We start from the raw sequence: 25458 nt of genomic DNA on the forward strand, positions 1-25458 counted from the left end.
AGAGCTTCACTTAAAAGGTCCACCTTTATTGAAAGATTTTATTCTCTAAGGTAGACATCATTATCACTTGATCGCAACCTATTCCCTGTTCTTCTGGGAAGTCACCTTGATGTGGGTCCCTTTACCACCCTCAGACAGAACTAATTTCTCCAATCAGGTATCAAGAGTTGTGAGCACTCGAGTCACGACAAACAAACAAAAAATACTACACCCCTCTAGCCACATAGTAATTGGTTTACAGACAGCCCAATGATGCGGAAATTCATATATTAAATATTTTAGTTTTTTGTGGAGCCTGTTAAGAAGCTGCGGGAAAAAGGGGGAATATTTAGGAGTTCTTAGAAATCACAAGTGAAAGATAAAGGCAAAGAAATATTTGAATTAGAAGTTTAAAGGTAACTAATATAAAAGTGTACAAATTCAACGTGAGTAACTGGAATAACAAGAACGAAGGCACTGCAGAACTCTGTGAATGAGGCCAGTGTTTCCTCTGTTTGTTAAAATAAATACCGGGACAGAAAGAAGGCATTTAGATTAAAATGCTAATCTTGGTGCCACATTAGTGACGTGAATCAATCAACGTGATATTTATTTCCCAAAGAAGTAGTCATACCTACCTCTGCTCATCATCTGGCCTCTTGATCAAATTGAAAAGTATATGGAGAAGCTGATCTCTTTCTTTAGGCTCAGGATGTAGGCATGCTGTACACAATATGAGGGGAATCAACTCCTAAAGAAATATGAAGGCGGAAAAAGTCAAAGTAAAAATGCGTTGCAGAATATGCTCTTCTTCCCCCAGGGTATTCTTAAATGGACATTTAAAATGAAATAAATCACAACATACAAAAGAGCAAATTCTAACTCTGTAACATTGGTAATTCAAGAGAAAACACTGAAACATGTATTTATGTGGTGGTTGCAGAAAGGTGTGAATCACAATGTAATAAATAACATTACTGAAGATTCAACTAACCTTATTTTCTTATCCAGTCCTTCCCAATCGTCTACTAGTTTTTGGACTATAGAACACTATAAGCTGGCACAGGAATTTTATTTTTGAAGGTGTTTTTAAACAAAAACTTGCAGAAGCTAGCTATCTTTTAAAGCTTGGAAAGGTAACAGAAAATCAAGACAACTCATCCCACTTCCGCAAGTACAGTATCATCTGTTTTTATTAAGATTACATATAAGTAGTAATTCTGTACCTTCTCACTTAACCCTATGGCTCATTAAAAAGAAGACCATTTCCATAAGTGTTCAATGCTCTCAGCACTGCTACAGAGTATCAGCAGACATGGTTTATGTTCAAATGGAGATTTTTAGTAATATCGTACTTGTTGCACATTCAACGTGCAGAGGTGAATTCAATATTTTGTAGGAAAGTAATAACAAAAGTTTATTTCTCTCTTCCAAAGAAATACTTAAACCAAATTTATTTCACATTTTAATTAAAGTAAGACAAAATTCTAATATATATGAAAAAGATATTAATGTTTTTCATTTTGGAATGGATTTTCAAATCTAATGAGAATAAAAGTCCAGAAGTGATACTTTCGGGAAAAAACTTTCTAAATTATGAAAATAATATTTTATCGTTACTTTTCAGTAATATATTAAAGACATAACTATGATGTAATAACAGAATGATTACAACCCCACCATTTCTTTTTCCCATCTATCTTCCTACCCACCAAAAAGTGCTAGTAGATTAAAACAGGAACTGACTGCTATGTAATAACACGTGATACCCTGCAGAAAAGTCTACACTGTAGGGCAAGTATCTTCCTGTTTTGAAGATGCTTCCTTAGAAATGGATGACGCCATTTTTTAGAGGAGCTGAGACTGAAACTTAAAGGAATGACTTGAAGTTCCTTTCTACTATTTCTAAAGTCTTTACATATTATCTTAAAATTATAATTACCTGGTATAAATCTTAAATTGAAAGTACGAAGATACAGAGGAGAGCTAAGAATACATCTGAGAAGTAAAAAGGAATTTGAAACGTTTATTCAGTCATCTTTCTATTTGGGCACCTCTGTAGGTTTTGCATCAGTGAGCAAATGAAAAGGACAAGAAACAAAAAGTAATGAGGGAAAATGATTTTGTACTGGGAATGGAAGGCAAAGTATACATATGGATCCTGTATTGTTCAGTAATGTTTTCACCAAAGACTCAATATGATGCTTGATGGATTAGTCTTGACTTTACAGAAACTGAACAATCTTTTATGAAATACTAGAGTAGGAGACCATTAATCTCAAGGACTCTCCTAATCCTTAGAGGATTCCGTTTAGACTGCTAAGAGCCAACGATCCTCCTGAGAGTACTAAGACACTGCATCATCAGCATATCCCACTGAGAGAAGAATCTTAAAGATGAAAAAGCAGTTATTCTAGAAGGCACTAACAAAAGGAGAAATTATTTTAATGTGTGAAAATCAAGAAAAGCCCCAAATATTTTATTTGTATTTTCCCTCATGTCAGATTCTTCTTTCCCAAGTTTTCTTGCTTTCTCCTCAATGTTCTTCTTGGCTTTCCATTATCTCTACATATATACTTTTCCATAATCTTCCTCCATTCTCTTTCTATTGTACCACTCTTTAAAGATAAAGTGATGAAACACAGGTAATATATTTGCTGTAATTACAACTATATATATACATACTGTTTAAAATATAATTATTTAGCTTCTTTATCTCAAAAACAAGCATAGCAAAATAATTGTTCAACTATTCTTTGTGCCTTACATTTCCCCCCCTTTTTTTTTACATCATGAATCTTAGTGATCCTTAATCAGAGAGGAAGTTTATGTCCTACTATAAAGAATCTTTTAACTGAAATATGGCTATAGATGCGCCAAACTGAAAACCTAATGACAAATCACAAACCTCTCTGACTTTTAGTTTCTACAAGTAAAACATACAAAAATTAAGATTAGGGTAGAAATGGAAAATACTTCATATACATTAATTCCCTTATCTATTGCTTATGGAATTGTTCAGTTTTCCTTCTGAAATCAAAGTTGGCCTCAAAAAGTCTTAATACAGGACTTACCAAAGCACTTCTCAAGACAGCAGCTATTACCAACCAATTCACACATGGGAGGAAAACCTTTGTCATTTCTTGTACCCTCAAGACTCTCAAATTCTATGAATTTAGGGCTCTGAAGGAAAATACTTTTCCCTTTTCTGAATCACAGTAATATGTTATGTTGCTATTTGCTTTTATTTCTTGCTGACAAAATTAACAACATATAGGAAGTCACTGCCTAACATTTTTGGATGATATCCTATGCCAAGGAGAATTAGGTACATCTTGGCACAATAATGGCTAAAACAGTTATGTATAAAGTAGGTCAGTCTCTTCCTCTTTTAGAAATACACAGCTGAGAAGAGGCCCAGTAAGTGATGGTAGAAAAAAGAGGAAAGAGGAGTTTGCTTCTCATAGAATCAAGGATTTTAATTGTTAAGTTATGACTGGCTCCAAATATCTTAATTCCTCTATCATTCATTTATTTACTCACAAGTTCTATTTGTACCACTCTTGAAATAATGAATTCTGTATGTATTTGCTGTTCTATGTTCACGTTTATTTACTGTGAATTCATCTTTTTCAAGCTTCTGAAGTATTGATACATCCACATCAGAATTTATTAAATCTGCTTTACCATTTGAACATTATTCATAAATCTATAGATTTGAATCAATATCCTCTCTTTGGTATCATCTTTCCAGTTGAAGAAGTCTAGTGTTTTGAAAACACTAATTCTTGAATAAAACATTTAAAAATTGGTAGCTGAATCTCCTTCAGAGGAAAAGGTGACAGTGGTTCAAAAATGTCTTTAAATGATTGCATATTAAAAAATGTATTGAGAATAAGAGAGAAATGTTAGACATCATATCTAAAGCTTAAGAATTTTGCACATTAAAAGATCCTTAAGCAAATTAGACTTAAGACTGCATGTTGATGAAAAATAATAACCATGGTGAGAAAACACCTATGTCTTTGGTAACATATCCAAAAGGTAATGCATCTCCCTACACACAAAAATTTACTGTGTCCACATTTCTTTTGTGTGTGTGTGTGTGTGTGTCCACATTTCAAGGCAACAGAAATCTTAAATATTTTATTTAAAACATGTTTTAGCAACTGATAGTACTCAGTAAATGTGTATTGAAGTGAAATGTAAAACAGATGTCCTACAGATCACTAGAGAGGGAATCATTGCAGTAATCCTTTTGCAGAAGGCATTCCAATACTTTATTATCATTTTGGAAAAGAGATTTGTAAGGCCTTTAGAACTCATTAATCTAAAAGGCTTAGTAATTTACATTTTACTCAAGTAAATAACTTTTGCAATTTTAATAACAAAGCTGGTTCTCTCTATATGAAGGATCATCCACCCCTCAAACTCTTAGGTTGCCAATAGACTTTTGTACAGAATTAAATAAGAAAGGCCTATACCATTTTAATTCTCCTTTCAGTTCTTAAGTAAAACAAAATAACTTTTAATGGTAATAAATCACTTTAGAGATAGAAATGTCTTTAGAGAATTTTACATTTGATTTTATGAATATTTTTACTTAACCTTCTTAGTCTTTTAAAGATTAGTGCCTTTAGACTACAAAAATGGGGATGGGGTAAAAAAGGAGCTAAAACAATGTGAATGATTAGATGTTGGGTGGGGGAATGAAGGCAAATTTTAACATTAAAAAAAAGCATGGAAATGTTGATAAGATAATGACTTCAAGATCTGAAAGAATTCTAAAACAGAAAAGGAAGCATTACATTTAGATCAGATGCCAATGAGGAAATGTTTGAGTGCTTCCTGTCAAGAAGAAAAAATTCTACAGTTCTAGAAAGGTAATACATTAATCCAGTAAATTATAGTTCGCTGTTTGCCCTTACTCTTTCATTACAATTATTTCTTAGGGGTGCCTGGATGGCTCAGTCGGTTGAGCGTGACTTTGGCTCAGGTCATGGGTCATGATCTCGTGGTCCGTGGGTTTGAGCCCTGCATCAGGCTCTGTGCTGACAGCTCAGAGCCTGGGGCCTGCTTCAAATTCTGTGTCTCCCTCTCTCTCTGCCCCTCCCCTGCTTGCGCTCTTTCTCTCAAAAATAAAAAACATTAAAAAAAATTATTTCCTATAACTCAAGCTTCATTTAAAACTTTTGGGTAGTTGTTATTTTAAAATTTTCCATCTAGTCTTTTGCCTAGAAATTAAGCAATACCAAATTACAATTTAAATTCAAGTTATGATAAGTGTACACCTTTTGATTTAGATTTTCAGCTTAAACTTGTCGAGATGTTGATAGTAATAGAGTTAGAAAGAAAGAAAACAAGAAAGCAAGAAAGCAAGAGGGGTGCCTGGCCGGCTCAGTTGGTAGAGCATGTGACTGACTCTTGGTCTTGGGGTCATGAGTTCAAGCCCCATGTTGGGGCATAGAGCTTACTTTAAAAAAAGAAATAAAAAGGAAGAAGGAAAGAATATTACAAAGACTCACACAAGAAAAAAAAAACACGATAAACAAGATTACTCACCTCTGGAAAAGTTCTATACTTCAAAGGCTGCTAAAATACCTATTCTTAGAATTATTACAATTCCTGAGGCTCAACCTTCAGGAAGCCTATGTAAAATATTTGAATGACTTTAAAACTCTGATACTGCTAAAGAGTATGTGATTTACTTCCAAAATTAACACATCCATACACATACACATTAAATAGGTAAAGAAGATGGACCAAGCTTACCACTTCACCATACTATTTTACTATTCTTATTGACTATTCTATTGCATAACTCTTGCAGGGGTTCAAAACAAGTCTCTTCAAAATGTGTCACTTTGACTATTTTGAGCTAAAGCCAATCAAAATCCAGCAGCCCCAAGAAAAACTTTACCTCTCTCTTAAACTACCAAAAAGAATTTAGATAGGGGGCCTGGCCAGAAAGAGCTATCACCAAGAGATAGCTATTTTATTTGAATGACTCATCTGTATGGAGGAGAAACATCTAATCACCAAACATCTGTTCTTTTCTTATTGTCCTGTGAATCACCCTCCTCCTCTTTCTTACCCCATTCCTTCGCTCAAGATGGAAACTGAATTGCCCAGCTTGTCCTTGGGTCTTATGTTGCTATGGGACCCCCATACAACTGTGAATTTATTTTTCTCCTATGAATCTGACCTATGTTAAACTGATTACTAGACTAGCCAAAGAACTAGAAGGGTACAAGTGAAACCTTTTCCTCTTCAACACTCTCATTCAGTTATAATTACCTGGGCTTAGTTAAAAACATAGGTAAAAAATTCACCAGGGAGCAAACGTGAATGCCAATATAAAAGAGCAAAATTTGGTTTCTTGTAAGATCAGATTCTTTAGAGATACTAACTATATTTAAAACTTTTAGACAATTGGTTCTCTCCTTTGTCTCTTTTTTTTTTCCAGCTTTAATGAGATTTATTTTATGTATCATAAAAATTCAAGTGTACATTCAGTGGTTTTTAGTATATTCAGAGTTGTGCAACCATCACCAATCTAATTTTGGAACAATTTCAACCTCAAAAAAAAGGCTTGGACTCATTCCCCATTTCCACTTGCCCATCCCCATTCCAGGCCCAGACTTCTTTGCTTTTCCGAGTCAGCTAGCTGAACGGCACATATTTCCTTGGCATAGAATGAAAATAAAAGTTAAATTTAGATGTATTATTTAAGAATGCTGTTAGAAGTAATCTTTTATGAAATCCTATTTTTAAATTACAGAATTTCCCCTTCAAATGCATTTGATGCAGAGCTTGTGAAGAATCAACTTCTTTAGCTTATTTACTAAATACATATATTTATTCTACAATTTGGTTTGAAAGATTCAAGTTCTTCAATGAACACATTAAAATGAATTACTATATAAGCTACAAAAAGAAAATTTGCTCATGATTTCTTTTCCTTCCCAAATCAATAGAACATGTTCGTAGGGGTACCTGGGTGGCTCAGTCAATCGTCTAACTCGGTCTTGGCTCAGGTCATGATTTCATGGTTGGTGAGTTTGACCCCCACATTGGGCTCCACATGGAGCCTGCTTGGGATTTCTCTCTCTCCCTCTCTCTCTGCTCCTTCCCTGCTTGCACTCTTTCTCTCTCAAGATAAAAAAAATAAACATAAGTTGGTGAAAAAAAAAAAAGATTATCATTACTTAACAGCATATAGGAGGAAAATTTTTTGTTTTACTTTTTATTACTTCTGAAATTGGGATGTACCTTACAATGGAGAAGATGTCATAATTTAATTGGAATTCTTTCTTAAAGGTACTTAACTATTACAATTAATGGCATCTTAGGCTTGAAATATGGTATGTTAAATTTAGAAAAATGCTATCATTGTGACCAAAAGATTGAGTGAGGGTGTTTACTTATCTTTTAAAAAACAAATAACACTAACATCTATATTCACTGCACTTTCCACTTTTATTAAATATAAAAGTTTAATTTATTAGATAGCTTTAATTAACCTTTATGTCACCCCCCCTTTAAAACAACGGGTCATAAAATCAATTGAATGGATCATAAAGAGCATTGTTTTTCTTTTTTATTATTTATTTAGCTATACTCTTTATTAATTAAAAATATTTATAAAATCATGTTTGATATTGATTATCTTCTATTTTAATGCTTTATATTTCATAAAGGTAAGGCTTGATTTGTCAAACTTTAATTTTTTTATTTTTTTAATTTTTAATTTTTTAATTTTTTTTCCAAACTTTCATTTTAATTATATCTGTAATTATATACTGGCACATCAGGTAAAATGCCTCTCTTACTGAGAGTGTGGCCAATAATATCTGAAAAAACACTAATTTAAAACATGTTTAAAAAACTATTATAAAAAGGGACGCCTGGGTGGCTCAGTCAGTTGAGAGTCAGATTCTTGATTTTGGCTCAGGTCATGATCCCAGGGTCATGGCATCATTCCCTGTGTTGGGCTCTGCAATGAGCCTGGAGCCTGCTTAAGATTCTCTCTCTCCCTCTGTCCCTCTCTCTCACTTGTGCTCTCTCTATATAATTTTTTTTTAAATTAAAGAAAATAAAAAATAAATGAGACTATATTACAACTAGATATTATGCAGCCTTAAGAATGAGAAAGTTCTTTATGTACTGACATAGAAAGAAACAAAAATATGTTATATGGAAAAAAAAAGCAAAGTAAAGAATAGTGCATAGAGTGTAGTACCATCTGTGTGAGTCATGGAAGAAAGATCATATATTTGAGTTTGCTTACACACACAAAGTATCTCTGAAAAAATACAATGCAACTCTAAAATAATATTTGGAGACCTTAATATCTCAGTTTCAATAATGGATAAACTACTAGATAGAAGATCAGTAAGGAAATCAAGGACCTGAACACTATAAAATAATTAAACCTAATCGACAGATACGGAACACTCAACCTGACAACAGCAAAATATATATTTTTCTCAAGTATGGAACATTCTCAAGGACAGACCAGATGTTAGGCCAGACAATTCTCATAAATGTTAAAACCGCAGACCAAAGTATCTTATGAATTTAGATGCAAAAATGTGAAAAAAATGTGCAAAAATGTACAAAAAAATACTAAATCCAACAACATTATTAAAAGAATTATACATTAAGACGAAGTGCGATCTACCCCGGAATGCAAGGGTGGTTCAACACATGAAAAATCAAGAACATATTATACTACATCAAGAGAACGAAGGGATAAAAATCATCATCTCAATGCAGAAAAAGTATTGACAAAATTCAATACCCTTTTTTGATAAGAATATTGCAAACTAGGAACAGAAGAAAATATTCTTAATATGAAAAAGGGCATTTATGAAAAACCCACAGCCAGTATCATACTCCATGGTGAAAGACTAAAAGTTTTCCCCATAAAATCAGGAAGAAGACAAAAATATTTGCTTTCTCAAAACACCTCTATTCACCATTGTACGATAAGTCCTAGCCAGAGCAATTAAGCAGAGGAAGAAATAAAAGCCATCAAAATTGGAAAGGACAAAGCAAAACTCTATTTGCAGATAATGTTATTCTAGATAAAGAAAATCACATAGAATCCACCAAAACCTACTAGAACTAATAAACTAATTCAGGTAAGTTGTAAGGTATGAAATCACCACCGAAATATCATTTCTGTTTCTATAAATGAGCAACGAACAATCTGAAAGGAAATTAAGGGAAAAATTCCATTTATAATACCGTCCAAAACAATGAAACATCTAGGAACAAGTTAAACAAGGAGGTGAAAGACTTGTACACAGAAAATGAGAAAATATTGCTGAAAGCAATTAAAGACATAGATAAATAAAAAGAATTCCATGTTCATGAATTAGAAGAATTACTGCTGTTAGAATAGCAGTACTCTCTAAAGTGATCTATAAATTCAGTGCAATCCCTATCAAAATTCCAATGACCTTTACTGCAGAAATGAAAGGGGAGTATCAAATTCCTATGGAACTGCAAGGGGCTTAGTACAAAGCTACAGTAATCAAAATAGTGTGGCTGGTACAGGCATAGAGATAAGCATAAAAGACCAAAAGAATTGGTCTCACAGAACTGAGAGTCTAGAAATAAATCCAAACATCTGCAGACAAATGATTTTTGACAATGATGCCATAACTATTCAGTGGGGAAACATTTCAACAAATCGTGCTGGGACAACTGGATAATCACACGAAAAGAATAAAACTGGATCCCTGCCTCACTCCATATATAAATACAAAATGCAAAATGGATTAATGACCTAAATCTAAGAGCTAAAGCTATAAAACTATTAGAAGGAAGCACAGGGATAAATAAATCTTCCTGACCTCTGACTTGTCAATAGATTCTTAAATTTGATACCAAAAACACAAGCAACAAAAGAAAAAATAAATAAATCAGACTTAATAAAAATGAAAAACATTTGTCCACCAAAGGACATTATCAAAAATGTGAAAAGACAACCTACCAAATGGAAGGAAATACTGCAAATCATATAAAAGGGTTTAATATCCAGAATTGTTCTTACTCCTATGACTCAAAAGCAAAGACAAACAACCCAATTAAAAAATGGGCAAAAGACTTAATAAAATATACTAGAAACTAATAATATTTATTGCACGTGAGATGGTGGCTCAGGGAGAGGGGAAGAGTTTTTGTTGTTTATCCTCTTACATTTAAAAAGATGTTAAACCTGGTGAATGTATTACTTAATCAAAACCTTAAATCCTCTTTCTAATTAAGCAGCTAGGATATTATTATGACCAATCAGTTTACTGAAGGACGTTTTAATTGTATTTGCATACCAACAAAAAGGCTTATACTGATAAGAGATTATATAAAAACTTGAGAAATAAGAAAAATCAAAATATCCTTTAATCACAAGACCTTTTTAAAAATATATATTTAAGGAATTAAGATGAAATATTAAATAAAAATAATCTAATATCAAAGGATGAAATGAAATAAAAGTTTTGTCCTTTCATGCCCTGGGATTGGTTTCAAACCAAACCAAAATAAACTTCATTATTTACCAATTTACCAATTTAATTTCAAGAAAATACAACTTTTGATACAAATGGTAAATTTTCTGATAGAATAACGTACAAATAAACAGATCAACGATCACTTCTTCATGAAATTATAAGTATATATTTTTTAAATACAAAAACTAAGGTCAGCCAGAAAAGTAAACATCATACCACAAACAAAATATGTATGTATAAATACATATGCTTAACATATATATTTATATATAATGTATCTGATTACTGATGATGCAAATTCATAAATACTTCATGCAGTACAATCAGATTTTAGTGGTAGAGTCTTTTATGATAAAAAAAGGGGAAATTAAAATAAAAAAGGCTTAAACTGCCATCTCATAACAATTAGGCTTCTGTGATATTTTAAAGATTATATTAAGGAAATATAGTAAAAGGGATGCAAACATTAATGCATTGCATTGATTATGTTACAAGCTAAAAAAGGAAAAGAAGCTCAAACACCATTCTGCCAGGCAGAACTGCAAAACAATCTGAAATTGGACACTGATCCTTCAAGATACAGAAAATTTTCCACATGTATTAATATCTCACCACTATTTTTATATATTAGGTAAAATAAAACCACCAGTAAGAAAACAGTCTTTTAAATCTTTTTTTTAAATCCAAAACACCTATAGGAATAAACATTTTTAATATAAGTTTTACATGTAAGTCTCTACATGTAAGTCTTCTTGAGGATCAGTACAAATTTCTTGTGCTAAACAAATAATTAAGAATAAGCTTTATATGGTTTTGCCAATGCATTGTGTACCTATCATACTGTAGGTCCCATGGATTATGATTGAAATCAGTGGTAAATATTAAGAAGATGATAGAAGAAACTTACAGGATACATTCTAAAATATTCTTAACCCGTTTTTTTATTTTAAAAAATGCTGTGAACTGGAAGTCGATTTCATAAACTGAATTATTCAAGTAAATTATTAAACTTGATTACAAAGAAATCATCCACTGGCATTTAAATTAGATAACAGTAACTTTTTATTAGTCTTTTCTTGGTTAAATAGAACTCTAAAGATAACTCTCTACAGTGTGGCTCACAACAAAGGCTAAGTGTGCTAAAATATATTGGCTACTATAGTTTGGATATTTTAAGCATGTGTCAATAACAAGTTAGCTACAAGAAAAACAAAAGAAGGTACTTTCAAAAGTTACTGTAGTCAATGCTATAACTATCCTATCATCATAAGACAAGTATAATTATTGACAAATATAATAAAACTATTTAGGAAAAAAGTTACATTATTAGTCCCAGTTAATTTTCAACACACAGGGTCTATTTTTGTAGACATATTAAGCATATCGTGTCGAGAGCAGAGATCAAATAAATTAGTTAAAAAACGGACAGTATTCATGGCACATAAATGGACCTACAGTAATAGTTAGTGCTGCAGAAGCTAATGATGTTTTAAGCAAAATTGGGAAAACATGAATACCATGCAGTTTTACTGAACTCACCTGACAGAGGTGTAAAACCATTCTCTAGGAGCAGAGATGCATGCACAAAAGTAAGAATATGATTGCAAGTAATAGACTTTAACAAAATAAAAATATAACACTAAACTTCAAAATGACGAAAAATGGACAACACGATGAGATTACTGGGATGAAAACACTTTTATGTGTCTCACCTCTCTCTTTGCCAACAGCACATTAGGAACAATGTGTGGCAGGCAGCGTCCCAGCATTAACATGACACTTTTCTCACTGTCTGCAATCCGAGACACCTAGAAAAACCAAAGAATTAATAAATGATGACAGTATTTATTATGATGACAGTGTAGAACTTCCATGTGTGATGGTACCTGAAGTTCATGCTTTAGACCCTGCCACCTCTGCTCCAAATACACATCCAAAATTCCAACTTATGATGGCAATGATAATAACAAGAACATCACCATCGTCAACAATAACTGTGTTCCCAAACAGGATCAACATTTCCGTAAGCAAGAAATGGATGGAAAACACCAGTAAGAAGCAAGGGTGAATCCAAAGAGCCCCACTAGGCTGCAGTTCTGGGAACACGTAGCGATAACATAGGACTGAGGCAGCCTCAATGATCTTTTTTTTTTTTTTTTTTTTTTTATTCTTGAAAAGATGCCCACATTGCTACAATCTATGATTACAGTGATAGTTTATAGAACGAAGCTGCATGCAAGAGGAGGCCCGTGGAGGTTGACCCAGTCTTGCAGGGAGGATGGCCAGAGGCCAGAAATGCATCCAAACCAGCCTCTAGCTCTTCCACGTTCTCAATGACTTTGTGAAACAGAAGCCCGGCGGGAGGTCAAGTGGGATCAACCACAAAACAACCAGAAAGGGAGAAGTGAGTATAAAGATAGAAAAAAATTTTCATGAAATACCCTCTCAAGACCAACCTCCCACAATTACAAAGCATTTGAGGAAAACTAATCTGAGAGCTAACAGACCCAGCAATTGAAGATAACCATTACTAGTGAAGTAAAAAATAATGGAGTAATCTAAAAATAACTAAAATATAAACAATGTGTACCCTTACATTGGTTTTCTGAATTGTACCAAAGAGAGGCGTATTACCATATGTCAGTAGACATAACAAATTAAAAACAGACTACAAAAAGTCAATTTAATACTAAATAAACTTTAATCCAAAGAACAGAGAAATAATCAACTATCTTCCTTGAAAGTTTAAAATTTTAGGAACTATTCTTAGAGCATTATTTTAAAAAATAGATGGGTATTTGAAATAGTCTTATCACAGTTGCTTTTGGATGAGATACTGAGAAGAAAAACCAAGTGTTTTAATAAAGTTCCAAGACAAAAATGGTATAATTTACCTCTGATCCTAAACGACTATCTGCTGACATTCGACAAAAAGAAAGTAGAGCTTGGTGGAAAGCAGGAGACAATTTCCTAGAAGAAAAATTGGATGAAAAGGGGACAATACCAAATAGTTACCACTGGCATTTAGAAGGTAAGCTGCACATTATAACTCCCATTCCTGCATTAATCCTGCTCCTCAAATGCCGACTAGATTTTTCAGCCACCAATGACTTGAAGGACACTTCAGCAGAGAATTATACAGGGGAAAAAATTAGCAGTCACTGCTAATCTTAAAATTGTTTGATGTTATGTGAGTGAGCAGCCTGTAAATATCAATGGATCAAACCTGAAGGGTACAGCAGGTCAATGATTATAGAAAGAATTTGCAAAATCTGAAATGAGGACTTTTTTGTCTCCAATTCTCAGTGGTCCCAGAAAGGTAGATAGTGGATACAAGTTGCTGACAGGAATCAAAGTTTTGCGGCCCTATCTAATGATAAAATGATAAACCTCAGTGTTAGAAACCCACATAAAAGAGGGAAAAATTAAAATAAATGAAGCAGAGGTTCAGTCAACATTCAAGGTATTTTGTAAATAAAGTATTTTTTTTTTTGTAATTAACAACATTAACTTATTCATGTTAAATAAATGAGGTTAAAACATTTATATTTCTAAAAAGACACTAGTTTCTATGTAGTAGTGTTCATAAAACATGACTGAGCTGTACTTCATGTGCTCAATCCTCAAAGGGATAACACTAAAAGTTACAAAACGGAGCTTATTTAGTATACGCTACAAAGTGGCATTCAGTAATTTCTATGATGACAGTTACACTAACGTACCAAATTTGAGTCTATTTGCTCATTTATGTTCCTTTTCCCGTATTCTTTCAGGAGACTCTCCATAATCCATTGAATTGCCCAAGCCGGAAACCACAAATCAGCCTTTATCTCTCCCTTTCTTTTAACCTCAAATCCAACCAAGCTTTTACCTTTTATCTAAAATTCTACCCGCTTCTTTCTAGTACAAGTCAGGCTCAATCATTTCTTACCTGGATTCTTCCAACGGATGCTCTGTTGGTCTTCTTTCTACCAGTCTTGCTACCTTCCAATCACCTCTACCTCAGAGGACTCTCTAAAACTTAGATACCATCATGTCCCATGAGGTAAAATGGCTTATATGTCTTAGTCTCTGCTTAAACCTTACTAGCTTCTTCTTAGTTCCCCAAACGTGCGGTATTCTCCTCTCCTCCCTGAGAGGGAACACCCTTCCTCCTACCTCTTTGTCTGGTTAACTCCTACTTGGTTGTTAGGTCTCAGGTTAGACACTTCTTCCCTGAAACCTTTCCTGCTCTGATGACTAGCTTAGGTGCCCTGATTTGTGTGTTCCCAAAGCAAGCTGCACTTCTCTTATATTACTATTTTTCATACTTTATTATGATTGTCTGATTGCTCATCTCTCACACTATAAGGTTTGTGACTGAAGGGATCACAGCATGTTTTGCCTTCCACTATATTCTTTGTTGATACCACCTGGCACATAGTTAGTTAAGGGCTAAAAAAATTAGTTGAACAAACTGAACGACCATCTTTCTCTAGGAAGTGGCTTTGGCATATCAAAAGAAACAAACGGAAGTACTCCTAAATACTAAAGAACTACTACAAATGCCATTATGGTTGCATATCATAACAGATTTTTATGACTCTATCTTACCCTACTAGAAAAAAAATGTACCTTGAGAACTGAGCCATATCTACTTCAACTCTGTAACCTCCCTTATACCTAAAGAAAAAGTATGGCTAGTGGGTATACAAAAGGTTGTGGCTCATCAGTGGAAAGATTTTCTTAAAAAAATAAAATACAAAAATCACATACTTCTTACTAACAATGAGTAAAGTCTAAAAGAAATCAGTCATGCTTTCCTATTATACCCCAATATTAGGTGTAATATCCATCTATTCAATAGGAAGAGGAGAGGTGCCTAGGTGGCTCAGTTAGTTAAGCGTCAGACTCTTGGTTTCAGCTCTGGTCATGATCTCATGGTTCGTGAGTTCAAGCCCTGCACTGGGCTCTGTGCTAACAGTGCAGAGCCTGCTTGGGATTCTCTCTCTCTCTCTCTCTCTCTCTCTCTCTCTCTCAATCTCTCTCTGCCCCTCCCTGGCTTGCTTGTTCTCTCTCTCTCAAAAATAAATAAATAAACTATAAAAAAAAATAGGGAGAGGAAGCATGACTGTGTGGTTCAGAATACACCATAGGATATTTGTGAGGATTAAATAAATTAGGATACATAAAGAATTTAGAACTGTGCCTAAAATATAAAAAAGAGTATAGTAAATATTCTTTTCTTTAACGTTTTTTTTTTTTTTTTTTTTTTTTTTTGAGACAGAGAGAGACAGAGCATGAATGGGGGAGGGTCAGAGAGAGGGAGACACAGAATCTGAAACAGGTTCCAGGCTCTGAGCTGTCAGCACAGAGCCCGACGCGGGGCTCGAACTCACGGACCGTGAGATCATGACCTGAGCTGAAGTCGGCCGCTTAACCGACTGAGCCACCCAGGCGCCCCGTAAATATTCTTTTCTTAAAATGACTTTTTCATATTACAACCTAAAAACATTTTTAATTATATTCTCTCCTCCACTGGAAAACCTGGATCGTAAAAGGGCAGGTGCCATTATTTTCTCATCAAAGTTCAATCACTGAGACCCAACAAAAATTAAATGAAACAAGAGGATATTAATAATACAATATTAGTAATGGGAGCAGACACAGGAGAAAGGACTAGGAGCAGAAACAATTCCCCTATTTACATTGGTAACTGTAACACCAACAGCTCATACTGAGTCTGTTAATGACTGGATAGAGAAAAGGTAAAAATCAACCACTACCAGTGCTTAAAGCACATAGAACATACATATTATTTTATGAGTTTAAGTACTTGGCTAAGATAGAAGCTACTCCATTTATGTTTTAATCCTCTTTAATATAATTTCACTTAGTAATGACTTTGTGATAGGTTTTTTTTGTTGTTGTTTGGTTTTTTTGAGACATGTACTTTGCTATGTGTTCATTTCATGACAAATGTAAAAACTCATACATGTGACCTGCAAAATAAACAATGAAGCTCCTCCAGTTTGGCAAGAAACAAAATACATGAAAGATGCACTTCAAGACACAGGATGCATACTAACCTATTGGGTTTACCAAAATGGACTGTGTTTTTACTTGATGGAGAAGAAGAGGGCATTTCTTCTCTTTCTCTCCTGGGGAGAGAACTTGGGAAATTCTCCTTAGGAATAGAGGAATCCACTTCATCTGATTTTGAGAGATGGATATCCTCGTCTTTTTCCTTGTCTGAACTATTTATAACTGGATTCTGTCCAGTGTCTTCAGAGTCTTTATGATCCAAAGAAGGCTGAACAGAGTCACAAACCACTGGGATGGCAAAGTGTTCATTTTTGAGGAAGTCCATTTCACTGTAGAAAGAAAGAGAAATTATCAGAGAACAAGAATATTTCTTAAAACTTTGGCAATAGCATAAACCTCATAATAGATTTAATTCATTAAACATATAACATATTAATAGAATATTGGTTGGCAACTGATTAATCTTTTCTGTACCATATACACGAATGCTTCATATACCTAAAAGTATAGCTACAAACTCAATGAAGCATAAAAATGGCCTTATATACTCTGCTTTGAACTGGCACTTTTCTGTATTTGCAAAATGGGAAAAACTGCATCCAACCCACAGGATTAAAAGAAGGATTAATGAGATAATCTGTGGGAAATATTTACATTAATGTGAGGGAGTTATTAATACTGACACAACTAATAAACACTATCTTATTCCTTCGTTCCAAGAGTTAATCAATTATATGATTACTACAATTACTTAATAACTTTTGCAGGGGGTGGGGGGAAGAAGATATTAAATATATAAAGCAATTAAAAGACATTTTTTCAGAAGTATCAGAATATGAAAAATTACATCTTACAACTGAAATGTTATCTTATATATTTATATAACGTGCCAATTTCTTTTAAATCTTTAAGAGATTTTTTAGAAATGATGATTAAGTACTAACCTTTCAAGTCTTCTGATTTGCTCCATCAAAGACCACTTCTCACTATTTAATAAACTAATTTTATCTTCTAATTTCTGTACTAGCAAGGAGTTCTAAAATCAAAATGGGAGAAAAACAGAAACTCAAGATCTCATAGCATGCTTTGACACAGTTTAAAAACTTTTTGTGGACTTGACTAGTTAGTATTACTCACCTCTACAGTCTGAGGAGTTTCAAGGCTTGGAGGAAGGTTGCCTAAAACTGGTGTAAGAGCCTCTAATTCATCTTCTTCTACACCACTGGCCACATCCACAAGATCTTTCCCCGTCACCTGATGGTTTCCAAAATCTCGGTAGAGTTGCAGTAAGTCTGGAGGTTTTGGAATGTTTAATCCTACATCATCCCATAGTTCAAAATCCTAAAAGATAAATAATAACAACATTAAAAAAAAACGATGATGAAATTTTATCCTGCATTTTTGAGATTCATTTTATTCCTTACAGGCTAGTATCTTGAAAACCCAACATAATCATAATGTTGTTGTAAGGTCAAAGGGTAAGGTCCAAGTAGGTAAACAACATTGTTAACTTATTTTACATCTATCTTCCACTGTCTAATATTATTCTTGTAAGTTTCTCGATGTTCTAGGTAAACAGGTTTAACTGTTTTAGATGTCAAATTGTTGCACATTGTATGAAATCTTTTTATGAAATCTCTTAAAAACGTTAACTCTTAACTTTTAAATTGCGTTAATTTTCAACTTATAAAATATACTTAAATATTTGCATGAAATCATAGAACGTGTCTACATGAAGAAAATCTTAGTTCATAAATTGTACCCATTATTTACAAGTAAACTCATTGATGGCATTAATTTTGTTCTTCCTTTATTATTCTAAACTACATAAATTTAGTGTAATCTCTGGTGGGTAAGCAAGCAATTTAATCTGCTTGCTTTCTTGTTATAGCTGTTTGAATCTAATTTATATTATTTTTCTTAAAAAATTTTTTTCTAAGTTTATTTATTTATTTTGAGAGAGAGAGAGTGTGCACAAGTGGGGTAGGGGCAGAGAGACAGAGGGAGAGAGAATTCCAAGCAGGCCTTGCAATATTAGCACAGCTCGACGCGCAGCTGGAACTCGTGAACCATGAGATCCTGACCTAAGCAGAGATCAAGAGTTGGATGCTTAATTGACTGAGCCACCCAGGTGCCCCTAATCTAATTTATATTATTAAAAATGCTTTCAACAATTTTCAGAATCCAAATAGCTCCTCTTTGGTTTGCTGTACATAAAGCATTCTCTTGAATTCAGTCTAACACAATTTTATTACTAAAGTACAAAAAGGCATAGCACCTCAAGCATTCTAAGGGCAAAGATTTTTTTGAAGAGCTTTATAAAATTCCAGAGTAATCAATCACATGCAAATATACTGTCCTATCATTCTTTCTCTAATACATCAAAATTTAGTACTAATTTGGTATCTTGTAACTTATTTATTTATAATTTATTTGGGAAACCTTCTTTGAGAAACTATGCCATATTCATCTGAATGTTCTAAATGTGATACTCATTCCTTTGAGACTTTATTTGAATAATGACAATAGCCATTATTGACGTTTAAATCTGAAGCAGATATAAGGCAGGTATTAAAAGTGGGGGCTTTGGAGAAATCAGACTCAACTATGAAATTCCTGTCTCCATTTATTACTGTTATAAATTAACTGGAAACTTAAACATATCATCTGTAAAATGGGTATACTTACCTCTGAGGATTTTTGTAAGGATAAAATAAAATGTATATTAAGGTCTTAACACAGTGCTTGGCTTACAACAAGAACTAAACAAATTTAAGCTTTAAAAAAATTATTAAATGACTATTGCACATATGATTCAAATGTCCATTCATCCATCTATATTCAACAAACATTTATTGGATATCTACCAGGTGTTTAGAAAAAGGAATAAAATATTGTTGCCATTCAGGGGCTTTCACCATGCAAGAGTGAGGACATAAAGTATCATATGTACTATAATTAAAGAACTGTCAAGAATTGAGAGAGGAGAAAGTTTCTATCTTGAGGCAGAAGGAAAGATCTTGGAAAGGTGATGACCTGTGTGCACTCTCATGGAAAAGGTTTAGGTATTTACAAGGCACATGGCAACAAGGGGACAGGGGAACTAATTGTATTTCAGTGACAAGGGGAAAGAACGAACAAAAGCACAAAACTCCGAAGGAACCAGATATGCTGAGGGGGATGCCAGCCCTTCTGTTTGGCAAGATTATAATAAACAGGCGAAAGCTAATTTTGGTGAGGCAGGTGGAGGATAAGCTAAAACAAAAGTTGAGAGTGCTTTGGAGTTTAGAATTGATAAGGAAGGATTTAAAGTAGTAGGCAGGAGATGGCTGACGTGAAAACAGAGCTGTTCGGAAGGCGGAGATCTTAATAAGATGAAATAGATGTAGTGGGAGCAAGACAGTGACAAAGTGGAGTGTGGCAATGGGAGGATGACCAAAAGAATACCCGACTGTGTGGGTGCACAAGTGTCTGGTAACTAGCATTATAGAAGTTTACTGTATGACTTCTAGAAAACTAAAGAAACTAGGTAAAAAAGAAAGTAAGTACGTTGTAAGTGAAAAAGGAAACAAATCATTGTCCAAAAAAAAAAAGTAATTGTACCTGATCATCATTTTCATCTGAAAAGGTTATTGATGTAAGCTTGTAGTTATTCTTCAATAAAAATTCATTGACTAAGAAGTTTAGAGCTCTCTTTTCAAGAGGTTTGATTGGTTCCTACAGGCAAAATAAAAGATACAATACTATAAGCGTCCTTCCATCAATACTTGTGCTACCATTTTATGTGGAAGATACTTTTAGGTCTGTCATTCACCCACCTGAATTTCAGGACTTGATTTGTAATTTTTTCGTTCCTGTAAAGGAACTTCATGTTCTGGTGGAAGAAAATATAAATAATACTTTACTACTTTACATTTGAAAATATCTCAGCTACTTCTACATCGTCAAAGTAGAAAAAGTCTCAAAAAAGTTTTATGTACACCACCTGCAGCCTTTGTCAGGTTGGCTCGGAGGGCCTGAATGGTCTCCTTGGCTTTCCGTAGTTCAAACTCCAGGACTGGACAGGGATTTGGAATAAACACACACAGGCATCCAACCAAGAAAGGGGAAACAAAAATAAAAAAATAAAAAGCAAGGATGGGTATGAAAAAAAAATACAATCTGTATTGAAAACAGAAAGCATGCAATCTTTATGAAATTTGTGAACGCATGCAGCAGAGTTGGTTTGCAAGCAAACTGGTGAATGTTTTCCATAGTTTTAGAATTCAGGGGGATTGTTGACCAAATGTTCTAGCTGTCTGACAAGGAATGGCTCTATTTAAAAATAAAATCTATGGCATGCTCTCATTTAGGTAAAGAAAAATAGTAGTCGTCTGGGTGCTTGTACTTCCCTCACTGGAGGTAAGAAAATGCAACGGAACGTTTTCAGGTGACATAGTTTAGGGGAAAAGACAAAAACTTAGATCAAGTCCAAGAAAATATACTTAAAAAAAAAGTTAAGGGTATTTTTAAATGCATTATATAGAATAATGTTATAAATCAATATACAGAAACATTAGTGAATATATCCCATCATTAAGATATTGAAGAAATACGGTTTAAATATTTAACAAATATTGTCACAGCTGTAAGTTTTTCTACCAACAAATGTCTGTTTTCTACAAACAAGCATAGATATGTTAAACACATATCTCAAAAAATGTTCCTATGGGTTTTAGGTTTCATTTAAAGCCAAAGGGTAGAAACAGTTTGTCTTTCAATTTTTACTTAAGACCATTCTAAAGTAAATGTGTTAATTCTAAATGCAGAGTACCTAAGGATACTAAGTAAAATTAGGTAGGATTTCAAAGTTTCTGATAACTCTCCAAATAGATATCTCTTCATGTTAAGAGATACTAATGAAACTCAAAGATTTCTCTTGTTATTGATAAGATAAACATGAATCTGAGGAAACATTTTTAAAAGCTCTTTAAAATGTTTCATCATAAGCAAGATTTCACTGTATGTGTCGTTACTGGGAACTGTCTTTAAAATACATAAATATTGCTCTGAAGAAAAAGCAAGCTTAACTGCGGGGGGAGAAGCCATTTCCATGAAGTAAAGCTCTGGGAAAATTAAGTGATCTTTGTCACAACTAGATATTTAAAAATTATAGTATTTAAATAGTTCTGCATAAAATCCAGCAAATTAAAAAATTTAAAGATGGCAAGTTTTTCCTGATTGGCTAATAAACAGAAAAAGAAGATGGCAATGAGATGCTCTCAGAGACAATACAGCTATAAAAATATATGGAAAAATTAGGATTCACTCAGTTTGCATATTTCCATTAAAAACTTAAGATGTAATTGAATCACATCTAGTACATGAAGGCCAATTATTTTGATGCACAGAACTTCACTGCAGCAACATGAAAGCACAACTAAAAGTCAGATGACATGTATGTTACTTCTTTTTTGGTAGTTAGCAATGCTGATCTGCAAACATTTCTGTGCAACAAAGTTAAAACATTTTTCCTAAAACTTACACTTCTGGAAACAGAGTTTGTGTTTAAAATCCGACTGCACACTTTCAGTGTGTAAGTACAAAACAGGTTTAATTTCAAAGCTCTAGGTAACTGATTTGGATCTAAAAATACTTAACTATGCCTTAAGTAAAATCAGTATATGTATTATGCTTTCAGTATCACTTACGATTTACTAAGACATCTTACAGAACAATTGCAGATCAGAAATGCCTGCACCAGAATGATAGAAATATGAAAAAAATAAATTAAAAAAAAAAAAGGTTAAAACACAAACTGTGAAAAACTCAAATTCAATTGGTGAAAAGTTTAGGTGACTAAGAGCAAAACATTGAATGATCAAGGCACAGAAAGCCAGAAAAACCCATGTCAGACGGCAAGAATTTATATTTTTATGCACATCTACAAATACATTGCCAAATGTCACTAAAAGTTACCAATGCTTTGAAAAGATAGTGCTTATCAAAATGAATTCACTCTGCTGCATGTTTCTTAATATACAATATAGACTTTGAAAGACAAAGGCATATATATTTGAAGCTATAGGACATTTCTATAAAGGCACAGTATGATCAAGTAATTGCAGTTACATGAGAAAGTTTCACAAGAAAGTCTAAATAGTTATATTTACACATATACGAATTTGTCTCTTCTTTATTAAAAAACACTGGATTAAAGCTTAAAATTAAATATTCTATAAAGAGATAAATTGTACCAAAAGAGATACATTGTACCAAATAACCTCCAAGTATTTTTCACATATTTTAATTCTTCATAAAAATGTTTGAGGATGTTTATGTTTGTAAACAAACAAACAAACAAACAACAACAAGAACAACAGAAAAACACTGTAGGAACCAACTACCAACCTGCTCACTCCACTATCTCAAATCCTCTACGAGTAGCCTAACCCTACTGAAGGCAACTTTATTGGAACTAAAGTAGTAAGTGCAAAGGTGTAGGTATATTCTAATATTACATATTACAATCTTACCAAAATAATTAATGATTGCCAGTATAAACAACTCTAGAGTGGTTGTAACTGCTCTTTACCAACGAGGGTTGGAGTACCGGTATTCTACCAGAGGTATCTGAGTGCTGCAAGATCATGTTCTCATGACTTTACATAAAGGTAAAATGTTAAATTTCAAAGCAGAAAAAAAAAAAAATCAATCCTTTGTGGCCCAATCAATGTATCACTATGTATCACAAATATATTGAAATATTTGCTAGTCTAGGATATTTTGGCACAGAACTCAAAATATTAATTTAGAAAATTTTTTCCATAACTCTGATATAACTCTGATCAGAGTCAAGTATTTCTTCATTCCTGTTCCTGTTCATTGTTGAAGAGTCCCAATCAACAGGGCTGAGCCAAGATCCTTGCCACGGTAGACATGAAACAGTCTTCTTTCAAGTCAGAATTTCCTGGTTTATTTTTTTTTTTCAAAGAGATTTGACTTCATAATAAAATACCACTTCCCCTTTTTTTTTAATGTTTATTTATTTTTGAGAGAGAGCATGAACAAGCCGGGGGTGGGGGGGCAGAAGGAGAGGGAGAGAGAGAATCCCAAGCAGGCTCCATGGTATCAACACAAAGCCGGACATGGGGCTCAAACCCACGAACCGTGAGATCACGACATGTGCCAAAGTTGGACGCTCAACTGACTGAGCCAGGTACCACAACTATTTCCCCATTTTTATTACTTATTTTATTATCCCAGGAACAGTTCTAAGAAATAGGAAAATTCTTTTAAGAATATGAGTTAAAATACAACTCTATTCCTAAAATGATACAAAAATCGTAAGGCAGTACCATCACTACCCCTCCGGGGTTTAGAGAATTCTCCCTGCCTATTATAAACGTCAGAAAGGAATACTACTTACTGTTAGACAAGACTAGTAGATAGTGAAAAATAAATGAATGGAAGCAAGACGCAATCTCCATAGTTTATAAACATTTAGTTTTCTGTTCATCCTAGTGAGAACCTGCTCAGGTTCTCTCATAGAATCCTCTGTCACTCATCCCAAAGCTGATGTTTTTCAGGGTACTATCTTTGGTCCTTTTCTTACCCTACATACCCCACTGGATTGATATTTACTCTTATGGTTTTAACTGTGACAACTACTCTGAAGATTCAAAAATCTTTAAACCTTTTCCCAAAGACACAGTCCTACCTAATTATCTCGAGGACATGCCCACCTGAATGTCTCACAGGTTTTGAGTTTGATTCTATCTAAATGAATTTCATCCTCCTCTCAAATCTGCTCTCCTTCTTCCTCCTGCAGCCTCTCTCCATTAATGGCACCACTATCTATCCAGATGCCCAAACAGGAAACCTGGAGATTACTCTTCACTTATCCCCTGTGCTTACTCAGTCCACATTTATTAAATGTCCAAGCCATATTAATTCCAACCCTTGAATAGCCCTTTAAAAAGCTATTCACCTCAATTATCTCTGCAATTGTCCTAGTTCAGACCTTTATGACTTATCATATAAATTACAACACCCTAGGGGTGCCCAGGCGGCTCAGGTCAGTTCAGCATCTAACTCTTGATTTCGGCTCAGGTCATGATCTCACAGTTGGGAGATCAAGTCCCATGTTGGGCTCCATGCTCATCGTATAGCATACTCGGGATTCTCTCTCTCTGCCCCTCCCCAGCTCGTTCTTCCCTCTCTCTCAAGTAAATAAACTTAAAAAAAATCATAACACCCTATAACCATATTAAAAGCTTGTTGCCTTTAAAGCCTTGTTGGAGCATCTATCCCATTTCAAATCACGCAAAATCATAAAGATTTAAGTAAGGCTCAAAATAAGAAAAACAAAATGTATTACTAATAGGAAGTATAGATATCTGTACCACGAGAGAAATACATAAGAAAAGAGACAAATGGGCTTATTTAATCTGGTAAATCTGGATATGTATTCTGCAGGCCAAGAGTTAAGGGATGAGAGGGCTATTGATGCTCCTTCTTCGTCAGGGAACAGGCCAGGTTATTTCCCAGGCAAAAATCAGATCATTTTAGAATGTATACTAGATTATGTAAGCTTTGTAAAGGCTTCAAATGTCTACTTTGTTGGTTATTGTTAACAGAACAGCATAATACCTTGAGTAAGCACTCCACAATTATTAGTTGAATGAATGGATATTCAGAGAATTCTGATGCTAAAAGACAAATCATGTGAAACTGAGACAGGGTTATCCGTGGTTCCAAAATTAACAAGGTCCTTAACCACATTCTCTAAAGTACTGAATATTTATTTATATTACAGATACGGACATTTTCAGGACCAATTCCTTGACAGCAGAAACTTTATTTCATGCTTCTATATCTAGTGCCTAACACATAGCAGATGCTTAGAATGTCTAAAATAAACTTTAAAATGGCAGTCTCAACATTTAAAATAGAC

General features: G+C 33.8%; 1 protein-coding gene across 6 annotated transcripts in view; it reads right to left on the minus strand.

Moving 5' to 3' along the window:
- The window catches only part of RELCH (RAB11 binding and LisH domain, coiled-coil and HEAT repeat containing), a 116312-nt gene that overhangs the window by 62906 nt on the left and 27948 nt on the right, over positions 1-25458 (minus strand). For all 6 annotated transcript variants that reach the window (XR_007455319.1, XM_049619765.1, XM_049619764.1 and 3 more), the window contains exons 3-11: positions 20509-20580; positions 20342-20397; positions 20127-20240; positions 17661-17864; positions 17468-17559; positions 16568-16852; positions 13394-13469; positions 12212-12307; positions 618-730 (exon numbers count right to left, since the gene is read on the minus strand). Coding sequence is in view for 5 of the 6 variants with exons in the window: in XM_049619765.1 (XP_049475722.1) it covers positions 618-730; positions 12212-12307; positions 13394-13469; positions 16568-16852; positions 17468-17559; positions 17661-17864; positions 20127-20240; positions 20342-20397; positions 20509-20580 (1108 nt within the window). In the remaining variant the exon portion in view is untranslated. The remainder of the gene's footprint in view (positions 1-617; positions 731-12211; positions 12308-13393; positions 13470-16567; positions 16853-17467; positions 17560-17660; positions 17865-20126; positions 20241-20341; positions 20398-20508; positions 20581-25458) is intronic.

The sequence above is a fragment of the Panthera uncia genome, assembly GCF_023721935.1.
Source record: "Panthera uncia isolate 11264 chromosome D3 unlocalized genomic scaffold, Puncia_PCG_1.0 HiC_scaffold_8, whole genome shotgun sequence".
In the NCBI taxonomy this organism is placed as follows: Eukaryota; Metazoa; Chordata; class Mammalia; order Carnivora; family Felidae; genus Panthera; species Panthera uncia.